This window comes from Lontra canadensis, unplaced genomic scaffold, assembly GCF_010015895.1.
Source record: "Lontra canadensis isolate GAN:19392208 unplaced genomic scaffold, GSC_riverotter_1.0 scaffold99, whole genome shotgun sequence".
Taxonomy (NCBI): domain Eukaryota; kingdom Metazoa; phylum Chordata; class Mammalia; order Carnivora; family Mustelidae; genus Lontra; species Lontra canadensis.
In genome coordinates, this window is record NW_022631093.1 from 1,075,658 (window position 1) to 1,094,739 (window position 19,082).

General features: G+C 35.2%; 1 protein-coding gene across 9 annotated transcripts in view; it reads right to left on the reverse strand.

Annotated features, from left to right (window-relative positions):
- The window catches only part of RAPGEF6 (Rap guanine nucleotide exchange factor 6), a 187,933-nt gene that overhangs the window by 38,710 nt on the left and 130,141 nt on the right, over positions 1-19,082 (reverse strand). For 5 of the 9 annotated variants that reach the window (XM_032837627.1, XM_032837630.1, XM_032837625.1 and 2 more), the window contains 5 exons: positions 17,281-17,521; positions 13,616-13,627; positions 10,134-10,291; positions 2,519-2,759; positions 209-592 (listed from right to left, as the gene is read on the reverse strand). In XM_032837627.1, coding sequence (XP_032693518.1) covers positions 209-592; positions 2,519-2,759; positions 10,134-10,291; positions 13,616-13,627; positions 17,281-17,521 — 1,036 coding nt within the window. The remainder of the gene's footprint in view (positions 1-208; positions 593-2,518; positions 2,760-10,133; positions 10,292-13,615; positions 13,628-17,280; positions 17,522-19,082) is intronic. The other 4 variants (XR_004380305.1, XM_032837628.1, XM_032837631.1 and 1 more) reach the window with 1 other exon arrangement.

Consider the following 19,082-nt stretch of genomic DNA (forward strand, 5'->3'; position numbering starts at 1 on the left):
TACTTAACCCTCTTCAGCAAAAGAAATGTTTAAATGAAAGATGGCAGAAAAAGAAAGTGAAAAAACCACTATCACCAGAATGGAAAATACATTAAATCTAACAATACTTTGAAAGCCTATTAATTGGACTTTTCTTCTAGTCACTTAACACCTACGCAAAAAATCAGCTTCATGTCTAAACTACACACAAATATTCATACATACTTACCTTATTATGGCAAACATGGAATTGAAGTTCTTACATTCTCGACAATGAAGAGCAATTTTAATAAAATGCTTAATAATCTTCATTCGTTTCAGCTGATTGGATTCAGTTAAAATCTCTGAGGCAACCCAGAATGTCTCCTGGTTAACAATGTCCTCAAACTCTTTCAAGTGAGTATTTCCTGTTTTGGAATCTAATTTAAAAAGGTCATCAATGTATTCAGTAGGCTCAATATTACGAAACAAATCGAAGTCCCTCATTGACAGCTGAGTGGCCACCTCAATGGTACTGAGCTGCAGCATGGAGAGTTGGCTTTCCTTAACTAGTTCTTGAGCATCTTCATCTGAACATAAGGTTTCTGTTTCCATGTTATTCTTTAAATAATACCTAAAAGAAAAAAAATATCTTTATAACTGATTTCACATTTATAAAGAGCACTTTCTTTTGGACTGTTGTCAAAATGTGATTATATGGTTTGTCAAAAACATCAGATGTTTGTCAAAAACATCAGAATATTCAGGAAAATTAACATTGTAAATGAGAAGACAAAGAAGTTACCCTGTTGTTCCACCATTTGACATTATTAGAGAGTAAAAATAATGTTGACAATGCTGCGAACCTAACCATTTTATGAAACTACTCACATAATGCGTCAACAACTGTGTGTGTGTTCTTGAGGATAAAGCTCTACAAGGCATATATGAAGGAAGCTGATGCAGGGTAGGTACTACGTCAGTATTTGTTCATGGACAGCATGAATGAACATCTGAATCAAGACTGTTTACTTCTACTCAGAAGTCGTTCTTACACTCATTTTCTTCTTTCTCAATTCCCAAGAGAAGCAAAGAATAGAACCAGTAAAGAGGAAAAACCTCTCCACTAATGAGTTCTCCCTTCTTAAATACAAAACTTCGTTCCAGCAAATGGCACTGATAGGCAATCATAAAAGAGACCATCATTTTCTTTTTACATTAACAATTCTGTAACACTTAAAAGTTAAAGACAAGTTTCACAGCTGGAAGTATCTTGTTTAGGGCTGGTGCTGGGGATAAAAAAGGTAACATACTTGTCATGTGTCTTTTAGTTCATTCTTTTCTAATATACAATTTGATCCCAGCCTCAGTTTGTGACCATCTATTTTTGACTATCAAGGAACTGTATCTTGTTTTCTGCTGTGTGTATACTATTCACATACCTAAAAGAACACTATAAATGTGTTGAGACCCTAGTTAATAAAATTGTATCTAACCTTTATAGTGGGGGCTAACTCATTCATTCAATTAACATTCCTATGTGGTAGGTTCTACTATTATCATTCCCATTTTTTTAGTGAGAAAACTCAAGCAGAGAGAAACCAAATAACTCACTCTGGTCACACAGCCAGAGCTGGGACTTTCCCAGACTGCTGAGCACTCCGGCTCCACTATGTATAGCTAGCAAGGCTGAGTTCATCCATTCTCTCTTACCAGTAACCATGAGGGGTAGTAATCCTAAGGTTTCTAACGATCTTAACTCTATATACAGAATTTAGGCTCACTAAAAAGAACATTATTCTCAGACAAAATCACCAGAGTTAACAACAAATGTACTACAGAAACAATCTTCTAGTTGATCAAATAATATTCAAAGCAAATTTTTAAAAATTTAAAAAAGTTATTCCATAGTCACAGTTGGAAAACTGCTTAGAAAAAGAACTGTAAAAATTATGCCCTCTTTTGCCCAGAGTACATTTTAGTAATACTAAAAACAAATTTGTAACTTAACACATACATACTCAGATACATACAAAGATAAGTATCATTTGGTTTCCTCTCTAAAAAATGGACTACACCAATGGTTCTAAGAATCTCTTTTAGCAAGAGGGCTAAAATATTTTAGCAAATTATCCTTCCCTTCCTTCTACTTTCGAGTAGTCCTATGAGTGCTTACGCTCTGAGATTCCATTTACATAATTATGGAGACAAAGCTTAAAAAAAAATCCTACTTTAATTTTAGAGAAATTTCAATGATCCTAAGACATGATATTTCTACTTAATATATCTGTTTTTACACACAATCTTCAAAAACACATCTATATAAAAAGGGGATTAAAGGGTATAAAAATTTTCAGTTATATAATAACTAATGGAAATGAAAACTACAGCATAGCAAATATAGTCAATAATATTGTAATAACACTGTATGGTGACTACAGTTTTCATGCTAACAGAACTATCGAACATATTGTACACCTGAAACTAAAACCACTGTAAGTTAATTGTACAATTAAAAAAAATTCTAGAAATAAGTACATTCACTAATAAGCACATTCACCTTCCATTGAGCTGAATTCTATCAGCTAATTTGGAGAACTGGTCTGGAAGTCTTCTCTGTTTTATGACACCCTCAGGAGTAACAGAAACTTCACAGAGAGAATATGTGTCGGACGCACCCGTCAAACCAAATTCATGAACAGCATGACAAACAACTTCTTTAGCTGTAGTGTCTTTACTGATGATAATGTAGCAACTCTGTTGATCTGCTTTGAAAACTCTTATAACTTGATCAGGAATATCTATGTAAATACAAAAGTGTGCCTTGTTAGTTTCAAGACAATTCAACTCTTCATAAAGCAATTTAGAACAAAAAGATACCTCTGGATAGTGATACATACCTACCTATTTCAGGAGGTTAACAGAAATCACTGTTCTATTTATTGGTAAATGAATGTATCTACCTTTTCAGGTGACAAAATACTAATATATGTTCACAGAAAAACACACAAAATGATAAACATTATGATTTGGAAGCCACAATCTTTTTATTTATTACAAACATTTTTAGGTCATTAAATACTCTTCAACAAAACAATTTTTTTAGTAGATTTTATTTATTTGGGAGAGCTAGAGAGAGAGCACAAGTAGGCAGAGCAGCAGGCAGAGGGAGAGGGAGAAGTAGGCTCTCCGCTGAGCAAGAAGCCCAATGAAGAGCTCAATCCCAGGACACTGGGATCATGACCTGAGCCGAAGGCAGCCTCAGCCGCTTAACTGACTGAGCCACCCAGGCATCCCAACAAAAAAATTTTTAGAAGAGGCATAGGACTCCATAATGTGTATTTTATTATTTTTAAGATTATTATTTATTTATTTGACAGAGATCACAAGTAGGCAGAGAGGCAGGCAGAGAGAGAAGGAAAGGAGGCTCCCCACTGAACAGAGAGCCCGACGCAGGGCTTGATCCCAGGACCCCAAGATCATGACCTGAGCTGAAGGCAGAGGCTTTAATCCATTGAGCCACCCAGGAGCCCCTTTTTAAATTATCCAAACCTTTAATGACAGACATTTAGGTTGCATATCTTTTATAACAACACTGTGATGACTAATACTCCCTTTCCCTGGTAGATTAACCTTTGCAGTCAATCTGATTATTTCCTCAGAGAAAATCCAGTAGGGGACGGGAGATGGCGGGGGGGAGAAAGAGAGAGAGAGGATTTGCTGAGTTAGGAGGAGGGCAGGCATATTTTTAAGGTTTTTGAAATATACTGCCAAAATGCTCCCCAGAGAAGTTATAATATTTTATAATGCTAGAATATAAAGAGAGCAATTTTAATCACATCCTTACCCAACTGTTCATTACAATTTTTTTTTTTCATTTTGAAATCGCTATGCTTTTCTTCCCTCTAAAAATATGTCATTATCTTACATTTCATTTCTTTGATTATGGGTGAGAGTCACTTGTTTAAAGGGGCGACTAATATTCCTTCTTTTTAAATACTTTTTATATTCTTTATGCTTTTTCTTACTGAATTATTTAGAGTAGATACCAACACTCAGTCTACTATACAGTGGCACATGTCTTCCTATTTTTATATTTATTTAACACAGGAAAACTGATTTGGTTAAACATCAGTTTTTTTCTTTGGGATTTCTGCTATTAGCAGACAAATCCTAATTCAAGATATGCACAAGTAAGTAATGATTATCTCCTTCCCTCATTCTACCTTGTTTTATTTTGTTATACTGCATCGGCTAAAACTTTAAAAACAATGTTCAATATGATGACCCTGGACTAATGTGAACAGAGTATATTTTCCCCCTAATATTTCTTAATATTAATAATTTCTTGATAATAAATCACTGTTACAAAAATTTTGTTCTTTAAATTAGGAAAAATGTATTATTTGTGAGTTTTTTGGTAAGGACTATAATTGGACTGGGCGATTTTGGTGGCTCAAGTAATTATATATGGTTTGTCTAGTACTATCTCATTTAGCACTACATGTATTAACTTTTAGAGAATGAAGAAAAATGACAAGTTTGTCTCAAAGCCATCTCAAGTACAATTCTGGCTAAAGGAAAGAATAATGAAAGAGATGTGGCAGAAGATAATTTCAGAGAATAAGGTACTACTCTGAGGCTCATGGGACAAAAAGAGACCCCCAAGACAGGAAGATTCAACTAAACATATATGAATGCCTGGAAAACACAGTCTTAAGAGTTCTAGGCCCACTGTCAAGCTGGAAGCAGAAGTCTTCATATATTCAGTCAAGTCCCTTTCGTAAGATGTATGCACCAAATGGCCTTTCTTGATATATGCAAATATTTGAGTCACCAAAAGCTTCTTGTTCATATTTCCTTGCAGTGAGTCAATCCTTAGGGTGCTGATGACATCAGGTCTCTAAACCTACAAGGCTTAAGATTAGACTGTTTTATGATCCACTCAAATCAGAGATGCTTCTCTACTCTTGGCTAGAAAATGTTTTCAAGCAGAGGGAAATTCCAGTTTGTCAAGAGAAAGATAGTGGACAAAAGGGTTTCATTATCCCCTTGAACTCTGTATAGAGAGGTCAAACAACTAACTACTGTTACCTGTACTGTCCCTATCCTCTTTACAAAAAAAAGGGCCTCAGTTATCTGGGGCTCTAGTACTGGATCAATTTACTAGGTTTTTGCCAGCAGGATTGGCTAACCTTGAGGGAAAGGGGAGATGCTCGGATCTCTTTTATTAATTTCTTCAGAGAAATTTATTCATAAAGAGTGGGAATTTGCACATATTTCATTTTCTCTTTTACTTTCAAATACTAATAACATCTGGGAAGGAACTCAGACTTGTATATCTTGCAAAACAGTGTAAAAGAAAGTCATACTGTTAAAGCCATTTGTTTCCCATGAGAAGGCCAAACTGTTACATAATCACATCATGTAAGAGGGATCTGGACATCATGAATGGGTACCCCTAGAATAGATCCATAAAAGGGATTATTCAAAGGGCACCCTATTACCTAAACGCTGATTAATTTTCCAAGGTAATAATAAATACCAATCTGGAAAATGATTTCGAAAAACACTGGAGGTAAACATTTCTTTGCACTGTTATCGGCATCATGGTAAAACTTTGTTTTAAAATTGTGACATATAAAACATACCTATTCTTTGCCACCATGTTTGTTGTTAAAAGGGCGTATGTGTCGAATGTAATACTTAACACAGGTAAGATACCAAATGTTAAATGATCAGATGAATGGTAGACATGACGTTAGAATAAAACTGAATCAAGGGAAAATGAGGATTTCAAATTTTAGGCATGAAACTAAAATGCACCTAAAAATAAAACCCCATAAGGAAAAAAGAGACATTTAAAAAGAATCTTGGAGGACTAAAGCATTTATTAATCTTATTATTCCTATTTCATTAAAAAAATCTTAGGTAATAGGTAAATGATTTAAGAGAATCTCCAATATCTGCACTTTCAACTCACAGGCAGAATTTCTAGAATATATTATAATGTATTATAATATATAATATATTATAGAACTATAATCCTCCTGATTAAAATAAAGAAATAACATACTTGAAGGACGCATGTATTCACCCTAGTAATAAAGAAGGGAATTTTTAAGTAAGATTATGATAAAAACAAAAACAAAGACTGCCTCTTAATCATACTTTAAGTTGTTAACTGCCAAGTAAGTACTTATGGAGTGCCTGTTACGTGTCAACAGTATTTAAGTGATGAAGATACAGAAATAAAGGAGATGGGACAAAGTCTCCGCTCTCGGGGACTTGTTTATATTAGACAAAGTGGTGGTTCACGGAAAGACAATCCATATGGTGAGAAGTTTCACTAAGAAAACACAAGGTAGTGGTACAATGGTAGAGATCAAGGATTAGCACATTTGTTCCATAAAGGGCCAGACAGTAAATATTTTAAGCTTTGCTGGATAAGAGGCAAAATAGATGATATTTTGTAGGTACATATATAGTAAAGGAGAAAATAAATTTCCACAAACTCTTTGACAAAAATTCGGTATTCGACAATAGTGCAAACATAAAATGTGGAAAGATAAACACACAGATTTAGGCAACACTGTAAACACTCACCAAAAGGGGACTGGTTAAACAAAATGCTACCAGCTGTTTAGTAAACTGTGGAAGAACAACACATTCTGAGGCAGAAAAGTATTCAAGGTATATTGCAGGTGAGATGGGCTAAGGAGAAGAAAAGTATAGCATATAATTTGGGGTGAATAGAGTGGTAGACACATTTTATGTGCACTGAAATTTCTGGAAAGATATATGAATAAACAACCATTAATTCTAGGGAGTGAAGACTTATATTCTACCCTTTCTCAGATTTTTAAAAATTTTATGTTCCTTTAAAATAAAAAATTAGTTAAAATAACTCAGACTTATAATACTGAATCTGAAAAAGTATTAAGTATTAAAGAAATCAAATAAAAGGTATGTGCTACTAATGAAAAAGAAGCAAGCAAGAAGTTCCATAAGTAGACTCGGAAAAAAAATTCCAGTTTTATAATCCTTTTGGCCATACTGAGATCTTTTTTTTTTTTTTTTTTTAAGATTTTATTTATTTGACAGACAGAGATCACAAGTAGTCAGAGAGGCAGGCAGAGAGAGAGAGGGAAGCAGGCTACCTGCTGAGCAGAGAGCCCGATGCGGGCCTTGATCCCAGGACCCTGGGATCATGACCTGAGCTGAAAGCAGAGGCTTTAACCCACTGAACCACCCAGGTGCCCACTCTGAGATCTTTTTTGCCTAATCTAGTATTTAGATCAAAAATTCCTCCAAAACATTCCTAAGTTATAGAGCAGCATGTATACTCTGATTCTATAACTATAAAAAATTATGTATTCAAAGAAAATGTTGAAAAGAATACACACCAGTTTACACTGGTAAGCTTGTAGATTGGACAGAAAAGTTCTGACTCTTATTTAATTCTGTATCATATGACTTTTTAAAAATAATACTACAAAGAAGTTTAGCAATGGAATACGACAGTCTTCAAGATACAGTAAAAACCAACAGCTGTAGGCAGCAAAAACAAAGCAAAATCACAGAAGAGTCAGCAATCAAAAGCAAACTACTTTTAACAGTTCTGTAGCTTTGACCCTACTTTCTAACAATTTTCCACAAGCAGCATAAACATAGCTGAGATCACATCAGACTTGACTCATGGCACACATGTGCTGCAATATATACACGTGACATCCATAGCTAACCTAAAATTTGTCGCTGTCATATATAATTTAAGGAACTGATTTTGGAATCAATTGGTAATATGTATTTTATTCAACATCAACGCACCGTAAAAGTGCTTTCATAAAGGTGTACATTTGGGGGTTTAAAAATATAATTTCTAAGTCAAATACCGATCTTATAGGTATTTTTTTTATATTGCTGGTACGGACAAAGGCTGCAGATTGAGTCTGCAGATGGACCTTCTTTGAATAGAAGTCATAAGAGCCTCTAAAGTTTTCAATGAGTGAACTATGCAATCAGTTGAATTGACTAGCACTTCCTCCTCAGAAATTTGAATTTCAGTGCAATGGAGCCTAAAGTTTCTAAATTTTCATAAATTCCAACTTCTTCCCTTTGTTGCCCCAGCCAAATCCCCAAATGACTACTGTCCTTTCCCTACAACCATCCCTTATTTCCTTACCCCCATGTCTAGATATGCCACTGACAAAAAGGCAGCCAGGAACATCATTTATTTTATAACATACCATCTTATGAAAGTATGCATGCTTAGTCTGTGTTTTGGTAGTATAAAAATATTTCATTTGTGAACATACTGCTGCAGGACACACACACAGACATGAAAATAAATTCCCATGCTCCTACTGGAAAGCAATATAAGACAGACAATGAAAATGTGCTAAAGATTTCTAGGAAAGGAGGGACTGCCTTCCCACATAAGGTAACATTTGAACTCAGTATCACAGAACAAGAAAAAGTTTGCAGGATATGAAGGGAGAGAATACCAAAGGTGGCAAAAAGCAGAGGAAAAGAAATCACAGTTATGAAGGTACATGTCCCACTCAGGAAAGACAGGTGGTGAGAGTGGAGAGAATGGTAGAACAGCAGGCTAGAAAGGGGTTTACAATCATGCTGTGAAAACTGGACATTAAAAAATATTATGTTATTGTCGTAACGTTACAAATCCGGGGCTGAGACGCTGCAAACCATATTCTTCTTTGCTAACTGGACACCTTTTAGGTTATGCCAAAAACCAGCACCAAAAACAAGTGTTGGGTTAAAGAAAGAAAAGACTTGCTGCTTTATGTTTCTTCTTGTGGGCTTTTTCTTCCTGTACCACCCCAGCAACACTTCACCCTATGGTGGCACTTCTTTCACGTACCAGAGGAAAAATCCAGTTTGCGCCTCCTACCTTTGTGATACCTTAGTGCTTGCTTCTTTACCATTGTAGGTAAATAGTTAACTTTATACCTTGACAACAATCCCTTTTACTAAATTCTGAGTAAGTATCTGGAGAGGTTTCTATCTTATGACTAAATCTCGACTAATACAAAAATCACTAGAAATTCCTAAAGCAAAGTAATGACTCATTAAAATCTTTGTTCTAGAAAGAACATTGGTAGTCATATAGAAAGATGTGTCAAAGACAGATAATTGGTGTTAGTCCTCGCTAACAGTTAAGAGGCAATCGAAATTAAAAAAAATGTACAGAATGAATTTCATTGAACTGTATATTTATGTTATGTCCAATTTTTATTCAAGTTGCTAAAATGAAACATAAAGTTTACTATTACACTTACATTCTCTCCTTTCGAATACTGAGATTCATGTAATTGAGTTTCCTCCCTTTTGACACAAGCTATTAGGAGCTTCAGCATGAAAACTGAAGCCGAATCACAATGTCATCAATCTTTGCAGAGCTACCTTTTTTATCTCTTCTCCTTGGACCAAATTACACATCTCAGTTTTAGTTGTATGTGTCTTTTACATACCATTTTACATTTCATTTGAAATGAAAGTCAAATCCTTTCAAGTGACAGATAGGCAAATAATTCTCAAAGTTTTTCTTCTTAGTAATGAAATTTTATATTATACTGTTAAGTGACAATTTCTGCCGCTGGGCATGAATAGATGCAGAAAAATTAACTTAATGTCCCACATGATGTTTAAACCCCAAATATGAACACAAACGAAAAGATGCTATAGTATATTTAATTAACAATATATGACAATAAAACAGCTTTAGCTTCAGATGCTGCGGGAAAAAAATCAGTGTTTACAAAAAATTACTAACACATTTCAGTATGTCACAGAGGAAGTTAAGTGAGACCACCAAAACTACAATAAATTCCCTTATTCTCTTTCACATCCTGGACAACCTGCTTCCTAACTGAGAAGCAGCATCCCTTCTTTCATCCCACTGCTCTAAGGGTTACCAAAAGACACCTAAATGTAATCTCTTTTCTATGTACTTCTATTTCATATTGGAACAAACACCATTCTGGCTTATGCAGAAAGACACAAAGTTCTCTTTAGATTTTTGCAGTAAGTCATAACCTTGAGATAAGAGAAGACAGATTTAAGCAAATCTACCATTTGATACACAAGGCACAACCACCTAGTTTGTCCCTTTAGCACCAATAAGGCTATATGAAATCACAACTAAAAATTACCTGAAGGATTAGAAAAATCCAACATGCTGGTGGTCGGTTGCAGAAGATCAGGGCTGCTAGATGAGAGTGTTCCAGGAATAGGCATTATAGCCAGACTGTGCCTGCAGTGCCTTGTTCCCACAATGCTGTCGTCTTGTGATTGGCTCAGGCCTCCGTCACTTCAAAATAATGGCACATAAAGTATTTGAGAATTCTTAATGGTAAACGTTTCTTTTCTCTGTACACACTGAGGCATAAGACCAATTCAAAGTGGTGACTTAAAATATTATATAAGTATATTACAGCAATTAAAAAATGGGATAACTATATTAATGAAGACACTCAAAATTTACTTACACTAAAAATTTAACTTACACATCTAAGTAGTTTTACCTCATAAAGAAACAGTCATGCTGAGTTTCTGTTGGTTTTGGTAGAGAAATTAAACCTGAATGTTTGGGGAGCTTTTAAGATCATCCAGTTTTGGTGGACACTAACATATCCAACAACGTATAACCACACCACAGCAAAGTTTGTACTCCCAAATAATAGGTTGGTGATCTTCGAAGCAAAGCACGAAGCTGGGTCTAAATTTAAACCAAAAAACCCCAGCAGGTTGTAGAAAACAAAGGGACCAGGTCCAAGTGACAAAATAAGAGAGTCTTTAAACATATGAACAACCTAAGAACTGCCCAAACCAGCGATAATGTGGAAAAGATAACAGGAAGATGGAACACAGAAGAACAGTGAACACTGGGTACATGTGACAAGTAGAAAGACAAAAAAAGAGGACCAGAAATCAAAAACAGAAGAATAGGAGTTTTATAGTCTTTTAAATTTATTCTAAGGACATATGATTTCTTGTGTGATATCTCCTATCTCAAGTCTAATTTTTTGGCTATTCCCTAGAGGAGAGCATCACAACCACAGCAGAAAGCAAGTCATTTAAAGTTAATTCCCTTCAAAGGTTTCAGAAATTATCAATTAAATGGCCATATTTAAGCAAATAAAACATCCCTCTTTTAAAATACTTTATAAAGTATTTTTTTTTATTTTATTTTTAAAAAGATTTTATTTATTCATTTGACAGAGATCACAAGTAGGCAGAGCGGCAGGCAGAGAGAGAGGAAGGGAAGCAGGCTCCCTGCTGAGCAGAGAGCCCGACTTGGGGCTTGATCCCAGGACTTCAGGATCATGACCTGAGCCCAAGGCAGAGGATTTTACCCACTGAACCACCTAGGTGCCCCAAAATACTTTATAAAGTATTTTAAAGCCACCCGGGTGGCTCAGTTGGGTTAAGCAACTGCCTTCACTTCAGGTCATGATCCTGAAGTCCCAGGATCAAGACCCACATCCAGCTCTAAGCTCAGCAGGAAGTCTGCTTCTCCTTCTGACTCTCCCACTTCTTGTACTCTCTGTCTCATTCTCTCTCTCTCAAATAATAAATAAAATCTTAAAAATAAGATAGTTTAAAGGTTGAGAAGTTAGCGCCCTCTGGCTTTGGGACCTAGAATCCAATATTCCTGCCGGGCTCCAGAGGGTATAGCAACTTCCTAGGCCTGTTTTCTAGGCTTCTGAGGAAGCACAGAATGGGCAAGGCCTGCCACAGCGCACCTGTACCTTTTCAAGCTCCAGAGAACTCTCGGCCTGAAGACCAGCAAAGTGGAGAGAGAGTATCTTCCTCACTTGGGAAGTCAATATAAGGCCTAGCAACGCCACCCTGACTCCACACCCAGCATTTCATTCATTATAGATAATAACTACATTATTATCAAATGACCTTATAATAACCCTGTGCACCTTTGAAAAGATTTATGGTTTTGAATTGCTGCTTTTAATGACATTTGTTATACTTAAGTTATACCTAACAAGAAAAATACTTTAAAGGTGCTACACAGGCAGCTCTAATCCATCTAAGAGAAAAAATTAAAAGAAACCTAATTCTGTCATTTAAACTTTACATACATACCCCAGAAAGTCCTACAAAACAAAGGATTAATGAAACAGTCCTATACAAACACAGGACAGCAATGAAAAAGATTTCCATTAGAATAATGAGCAAAAACCATTTTTTTCTAAAGGTTAAACCAATCCTTTAGGTTAACATTAATTCTCATCTATGTTTTATTCAATGTTGTATTCTACCCAGTACCTGCCACACAAACAGAGGTATCAAAGAACACTTACCTGTTACCATGGAATGGATTAAATGAGTGGTAGGGGATACATCCAGAATACATTAGGAGTAGAAAATAGGACTTAGGCAGATTAGGGAACTATGCCAGATGAAGAGCGGAGGACAGTTAAATAAATCGCTAAAGGACTGCTAACAGCCACAGAAGGAAGAGAGAGCTAGGACAAGCAAGACTGCACAGGAGTCAGGGAAAAGCATGAAGACATGGAAAGGAGCAAAAGTAAGTGTTTTAAGAGCCAGCTATGCATGTAAACTTGGGTTATTAGCTATGTGACCTCAAGGAAATTTCTTTCTGTTTCTGTACCTTTGGTTTCCTCATCTAATAATATGACTACTTCTCCCCCCAGGGCTGCCTTAAGGATTAAATTAGGTTATGTAGGTGAATATTTTGGCACAGAGGAAAATACAATTCCAATTTTTAAGAAGTAGTAAAGTACTTTTACTAAAATTAGAACAGTACAAACCTAGAAAGGATTTTAAGCATTTTTACTGAAAAACAGAGAAGGCAGCATGGATACAACAAACACTAGAGAAACAGGAAGTGTTTACCTGGGAGAGAAGGCAGTCTCATCTGACAGAACTAAGGCTAAGGAAATATAGTATCTGATAGGAAATTAGCGCTTATGTTAAATTGGTTCCTTATAATTTGGTGTGTGTTGCTAAAGATCGGAGCTAAATGTTTTAAAGTTTAGGTATGAGAACAAAAGCAAGGTGGCTTTCGCAGAAGCTGTACTTACAGCTTTGAAGTAATTTGCAACAACTTAAATTATATGGAAAATAAATATTTTTAAATATAATAGGCTTTCCAATTTAACTGACTTTTGAAAACAAATCTGCTTATTTTTTAACACAGAGGTCCAAGTAACTGAATCCAAAGGAGCAAACTGTTAAAAGGTTAGCTGGTCCTATTAATAATCACAGTAGAAGCAAGTTTAACAATGTTAAAAAGTTTTAATTTTCTATTAAAGGGAACTGGCTCTATTAGTTGCAGTAAGAAGTAATTCACTATGGAGACTAAGAAAAGTGCATGAAACACCAGAAGTCCTCATCTATCTTACTGATATTATTTAACCTTACCTCTGCTTTTTTAATAAGCAAAGACAGTACACCGTACAGATACAATAATGTAAAGCTGGTTACAAATTCATGGTAATTAAGGTGTGAGCATGTATAAATGAAAACTATTCTAATGTTATGTATAACTCATGCCATGATATGAATGAAACAGTATCTAATTAGCAAAATATTCATGCTTTTTTGGAAGCTGAATTGATAAAGCCCATTTGCAAATAATTATGTCATTTCTTACCAAAACAGTCTCCTGAGATGATGCAGTAACAGAAACAAGATAGTTTTGAAAAATTCCTCAGTAATTCCCCAACACTAAATTTACTTAGAATAAAACTGTATTTTAGTTTCATATTATGAAACTAAAGAGGCTATGTAAATATCAATATGCAAATGAAAAATAATTCCAATATTAAAAGCAAACAAAGTATGCTGACAAAAAGATGGTGAGAAAAAATAATTTCTGATAAGCAAACAAGACAGTCTACTTCTGGGACTACTACAAAGAATAATATGAAGCTCTTACTATGCAATTTGTAATTAAAAGAAAAAAACCTAAAAGTGATTAAAAAAAAACAGGACATCAGATTTCCTAAATCATAAAATATTCTCAAGTCAATAAATACCCATCGCTATGTCCTTTCACAGAGGTTATTGAAAATGAGTCAATTTTTTCCAGTTGTAATTTTCAGAATAATTCTTTCATTTTAAAATTATGTAATGGTTAGGGATACGGGAATTATCTATTCTTATCTCAACTATTTGCTCCCTCTTTCCTTCCTTTCATATTCTTTTGCCTATGTGACAGATGTAGATTACTCTTCTTCCAGTATTTCTATGATAACTCTTAGAGATGAATGCTACAATGGGCAGAGACTAAGTGCCCTTCCAAAGGGCCTGACACACAGGAGATGCTCAGGATTGTGGAATTAAACTCATTGAAGTTTTTTTTTTTTTTTTCACTTAAAAAATATTTAAAGGAGAAAATTTTAAAAATACAGTGAACAAGGTAGAGAAAATTATATATAACACCACACCCTAGAAAAAAAAATCACAATCAACATTTTTCCTTCTAGTTACTTTTACAGAATATAGCACAATCTATTTAACCAATGCCTTATAGCTGGACATCTATCTAGGGTACTTCCTTTTTTGTTTAATTACAGACAATACTACTAAGAGCATCTGTATATAAATCTTCACCTAATTATTAGAAATGGAATTACTGACTAAAAGGTATGAACATTTTTGAAACCCTCGAGAAAAAATACCCAAAGGCTTTATGGAAAGTTGCATAATTTCATATTTCAACAGCAGTCTGAGCCATTTATCTGATGTTATCAATTCCTGGCCCTGACTATTCTCTTGTCAATTTGTGATGAAACAAATGGTTCCCTACTTTCAAAATAAATTGAATATCCTTGATTACTAATGATGCAGCACACATGATTCATGTTCTCTGCTTATTTTCCCATTGAAGTTTTAGTGATCTTTTGTTTATCTATTAAAAGTTACCTGAAAGTGCCAAGAAATAGGACACACATTCATTCTCAAAAATGCTAAGCAACCAGTTTGACAAATCAGTTCTTTTTGTAAAACAGGCTCCAGCAGAAAACCTTTATTATTTCTACTAAAATAAACTGGCTTTTTCTTTTTGCATTTATATGGCTGAAATTATTAGCATTTTACTACTCTGAAACATGTTTAGAAGTGATAGTTTAATATTAACTTCTGAAGTACAGTATTAATGTTTGCATTCATAGCCAACAACAGTCTCCTACTGGCACAAAAAAACTCCATACATCACTAAATGAAAAAGTATTTCCTTCTAAGTTATCTATTTCTATTAGATCTTTCATTATAGGGGGTACCAATATAAAGAAATCATGCTTGAAAATACTCAAATGACTGCTCCTGGCTACATTAATTTCCACACCTTCCACTGTAACCAGAGAGAATCCAAGCATAAAACCAATTCCCATCCCTGAAGGACATACTATGGAGATGAGTTAGCTGTGTGACACATGACTATAGCTGGTTGGAATCTAACACTAAAAAGCTAAAGTCAGTTACAATCATTGTTCTCCCATTCTAGAGAACACACGTCACAATGCCACTGTTCAAAATGAAAACCAGTTAAAGGAGATGTATGTATTCCACACCAAATCCACCCAGGTTTCCAGCAACAGAACTCAGGGCATTACCTCCTGAGAACTTCCTTTGAGAACTCTTCTCTGGTTTCTGGTCCTCCATTCATCCCCTTTTACTCATTGCCTTCCTGCAGACTTCTGCTCATCCCAAACTGCCTGCCATCTTTACACTGTGAGCTAGCCCCACTTATATCTCCGTAATTCTCATATATGAGAATAAGATTTTTCTTACACTGTTCGCTGTCCTGCTGTCATACTACGGTATGCTCAGGATTAAAAGAACTTCAGCTTTATTAAAGTTATCATTTTTATAAAGTACTTGCCTCAAGGAGAGCAGTCACTAAGAAACAATGAGTAATAAACAGACTTTGTAGATATCAGTGACATTAAGAACAGAGCTCAGGATGTGTCAATTCTCTGTGAGCCCCCAATTAAATGAAGAACAAATGTGTTCCCTGACTGGAAATAAGAACTCAAAAAGAAGAGCATTTTCTGATCAGGGAATCTTTGAGATCCTGAACTCTAAAAAAATTGAGAGTTGACATTTACCTATTTCTAAGTTGCCCCCTAATTAGTGTCCTTGCTGTTACTACTACGCTGTGCTGCACTTTCAACCCCAAACCACCAAATACAATGAACAGAGCTTCTATGGCTCCCTCCTCCTATAACACAATGAAGTCCGTATCTTTAGCATAATATTCAAAGTCCTTCATAACACAGCACTTACCTAACTCTCCTGCTTTATCCCTAGATGTACACACACTGATACACTCTAACTAACCTACCAAGCTTGTTACTGCCTTTTAATGTATTGAAACATTTATCACTCTGTAATGTCTGCTTCCCTAGTTAGATCATCAACTCTTGGAGAACAAGAAACTTGCTCTATCGTTGTACAGTTCTATTATTTGGACACTGTGCCTAGTGTATGATAAGTGTGTGGGAAAATCAAGGGTTTGTAGTATGAATTCCTTAGAGGTTGCGACTACCTCTTTTCAGCTCTATAAAATTATCAATGCGCATAGTGCTAGGCACTATCATGAGCCAAATAAGTATTTTCTTGGAGTATATTTTGCTTAAATATTCTTTTTTTCATTCACTGTCTTATTCAACAGATATTGAGTGACCACTATGTGCTAAGTATTGAGCTTGATTAGAACTTGTGTGATTGCTTTAAGAAGTAGATAACGTAAAATAAATAGACATAATATATGCTAGACTCTTTCCCAGTCGTGACACTTTAGTGAACTGATTTTCTAAGTATTTTACATACCTCAATTTACATTTAAAGTCTCAAAGTTTCATTCTGTATTGGTGACATCTCAATTTAGAAACAGAAACAGATTTCATTAAGAAGGTCATTTAGAATTCAGGAAGGAAAAAATAGTGGAATAAGAGAAAGATGACTTAGAAGACAAAAACCAGTATCAGCAAATGTATTCCCAAGATGTCCAAATTTATAGATCAAAGGACTGAAATTAGACCAAAAATACACAAGAAAAGATTTCGTAAGATAAAACAGGCAGTCCTTCCTAAAATTCAAAACAGCTACTGGAAGAACATATAATCTAGCAGTGGTAACATCACAGAAGCAATGGAAAAATATTGAGAATTTCTTATTTATGGGTTACTTACAGATTTTATGATGCATTGGTTGTATAAAAACCAAAACTGACCTCAAATTCCCTAACCCCCCCAATAAAATTTTACAGTCAATAGGAAAAGGTCTACCATGACAGAGATTAGCATTACCTACCTAAACAGTTTTGGAGGTAAGATACTAAACCGTGTTTTATCCAAAATTTTCCTGATTTTGTTTCTTCCACCTGAAACAGTGTTTGCTTTTATTTTCTTATTTCCTTTCTCCTGTGATGTGTGTTCAATATCTCCTGGTACATCCTGGATTGAATGGCGATTACTTTTTTTTTCAGCAATTTTAGGAATATGAGGAATACCAGATTTTTCTTGTTCAGTCCTACTAAGTAACTCTTTGAACACTGTGGAAATAAAAAAAATTGTCATTTCTTTTCTTCTCATTAGCAAGATTTTATAGGAACAACAAATTTGAAAGATAAACAATCACTTTCTATTACTTGGCCTTTCAGTCTCATTCATCAAACATTATGAAATTTATACCCATTCTTTATCAGCCATATCCACTTATCTCTTCAGGTTTTTAAGATTTTAAGTAATTTCTATACCCAACTTGGTGTTCAAACCCATGACCCTGAGATCAAGAGTCACATGCTCTACCAAATGAGTCACCCAGGTACCCCTAAGAATGTATTCCAATTTTTTTTAAAGTAGGCTTCATGTCCAGCTTGGGGTTCAAACTCATGATCCTGAGATCAAGAGCTGCACGCTCTACCAAGTGAGCCAGCGAGGCACCCCTCTCTTCAGTTTTTATAACTAACCATACTTCTGATATTTTCCTAAAGTGGTAAAAGAAAGTTACTGGCAAGAATGGAATGGAAGTGGGCAGGTAGCATGTTTGAAAGTCCAGGGCTTCCTATTTAGTAATAATTGCTATATAATAACAATAAGCGATATAACTGCTAATCAACTCAGATTTTATAGAAACAAGTATTTAGACTTTATTATTTACATGTTATTTCTTATCATAATCTATATCACCTGAGATGAGATACAAGTACTGCAGTCAGGCTCAGTTTTATAAAATTTAGCCAATTTAAAAAAAAAAAAAAGTTTGGCTGGACCTGTTTTCACGAGAAATAAATAATACCAAATGTAAAAATAAATGACAATTTCCTCAAGACATTTCTGACAATTCTGTCACTTGTTATTCAGCTAAGAAACATTCACTACAGTGGTGTGAAGTAAACAACCAATCATTCTTAGGTAACTTCCTATTAACGTGAAGTCTGATGAGTTACTTCATTCTTAAGGAAAGTGAAAGCATACTGGAAGAATTGCCTGTCTCACAATCTCTTAGCCTAGATCAGATTTTTCACCTTGTGAGAAGGGCTATACCTCCTTGGGATCAGGTGAAAAAAAGACTAATCTGTGTAAGACTATGGATTTAGTAACTACATACTAGGTACTTTTTTCTTTAAGATTTTATTTATTTATTTGACAGAGATCACAAGTAGGCAGAGCGGCAGTCAGAGAGAGTGGGAGAAGCAGGCTCTCTGCGGAGCAGAGAGGCCGAGGCAGGGCTCAATCCCAGGACCCTGAGATCATGACCTGAGCCAAAAGCAGAGGCTCAACTCAATGAGCCACCCAGGCGCCCCCATACTAGGTACTTCTAATAACTAGTATAATTAGTAATTAATGTTGCCTTTTCCAGTTAGGATAACCTATATTACCTACGTTTCATTAACTAATGTCATAGAAATTTTTTTGTTGTTTTATTTTTTTAAAATTTTTTAATGATTTTATTTATTTATTTGACAGAGATCACAAGCAGGCAGAGAGGCAGGGAGAGAGAGAGGAGGAAGCAGGCTCCCTGCTGAGCAGAGAGCCTGATGCGGGGCTAGATCCCAGGACCCTGAGATCATGACCTGAGCCGAAGGCAGTGGCTTAATCCACTGAGCCACC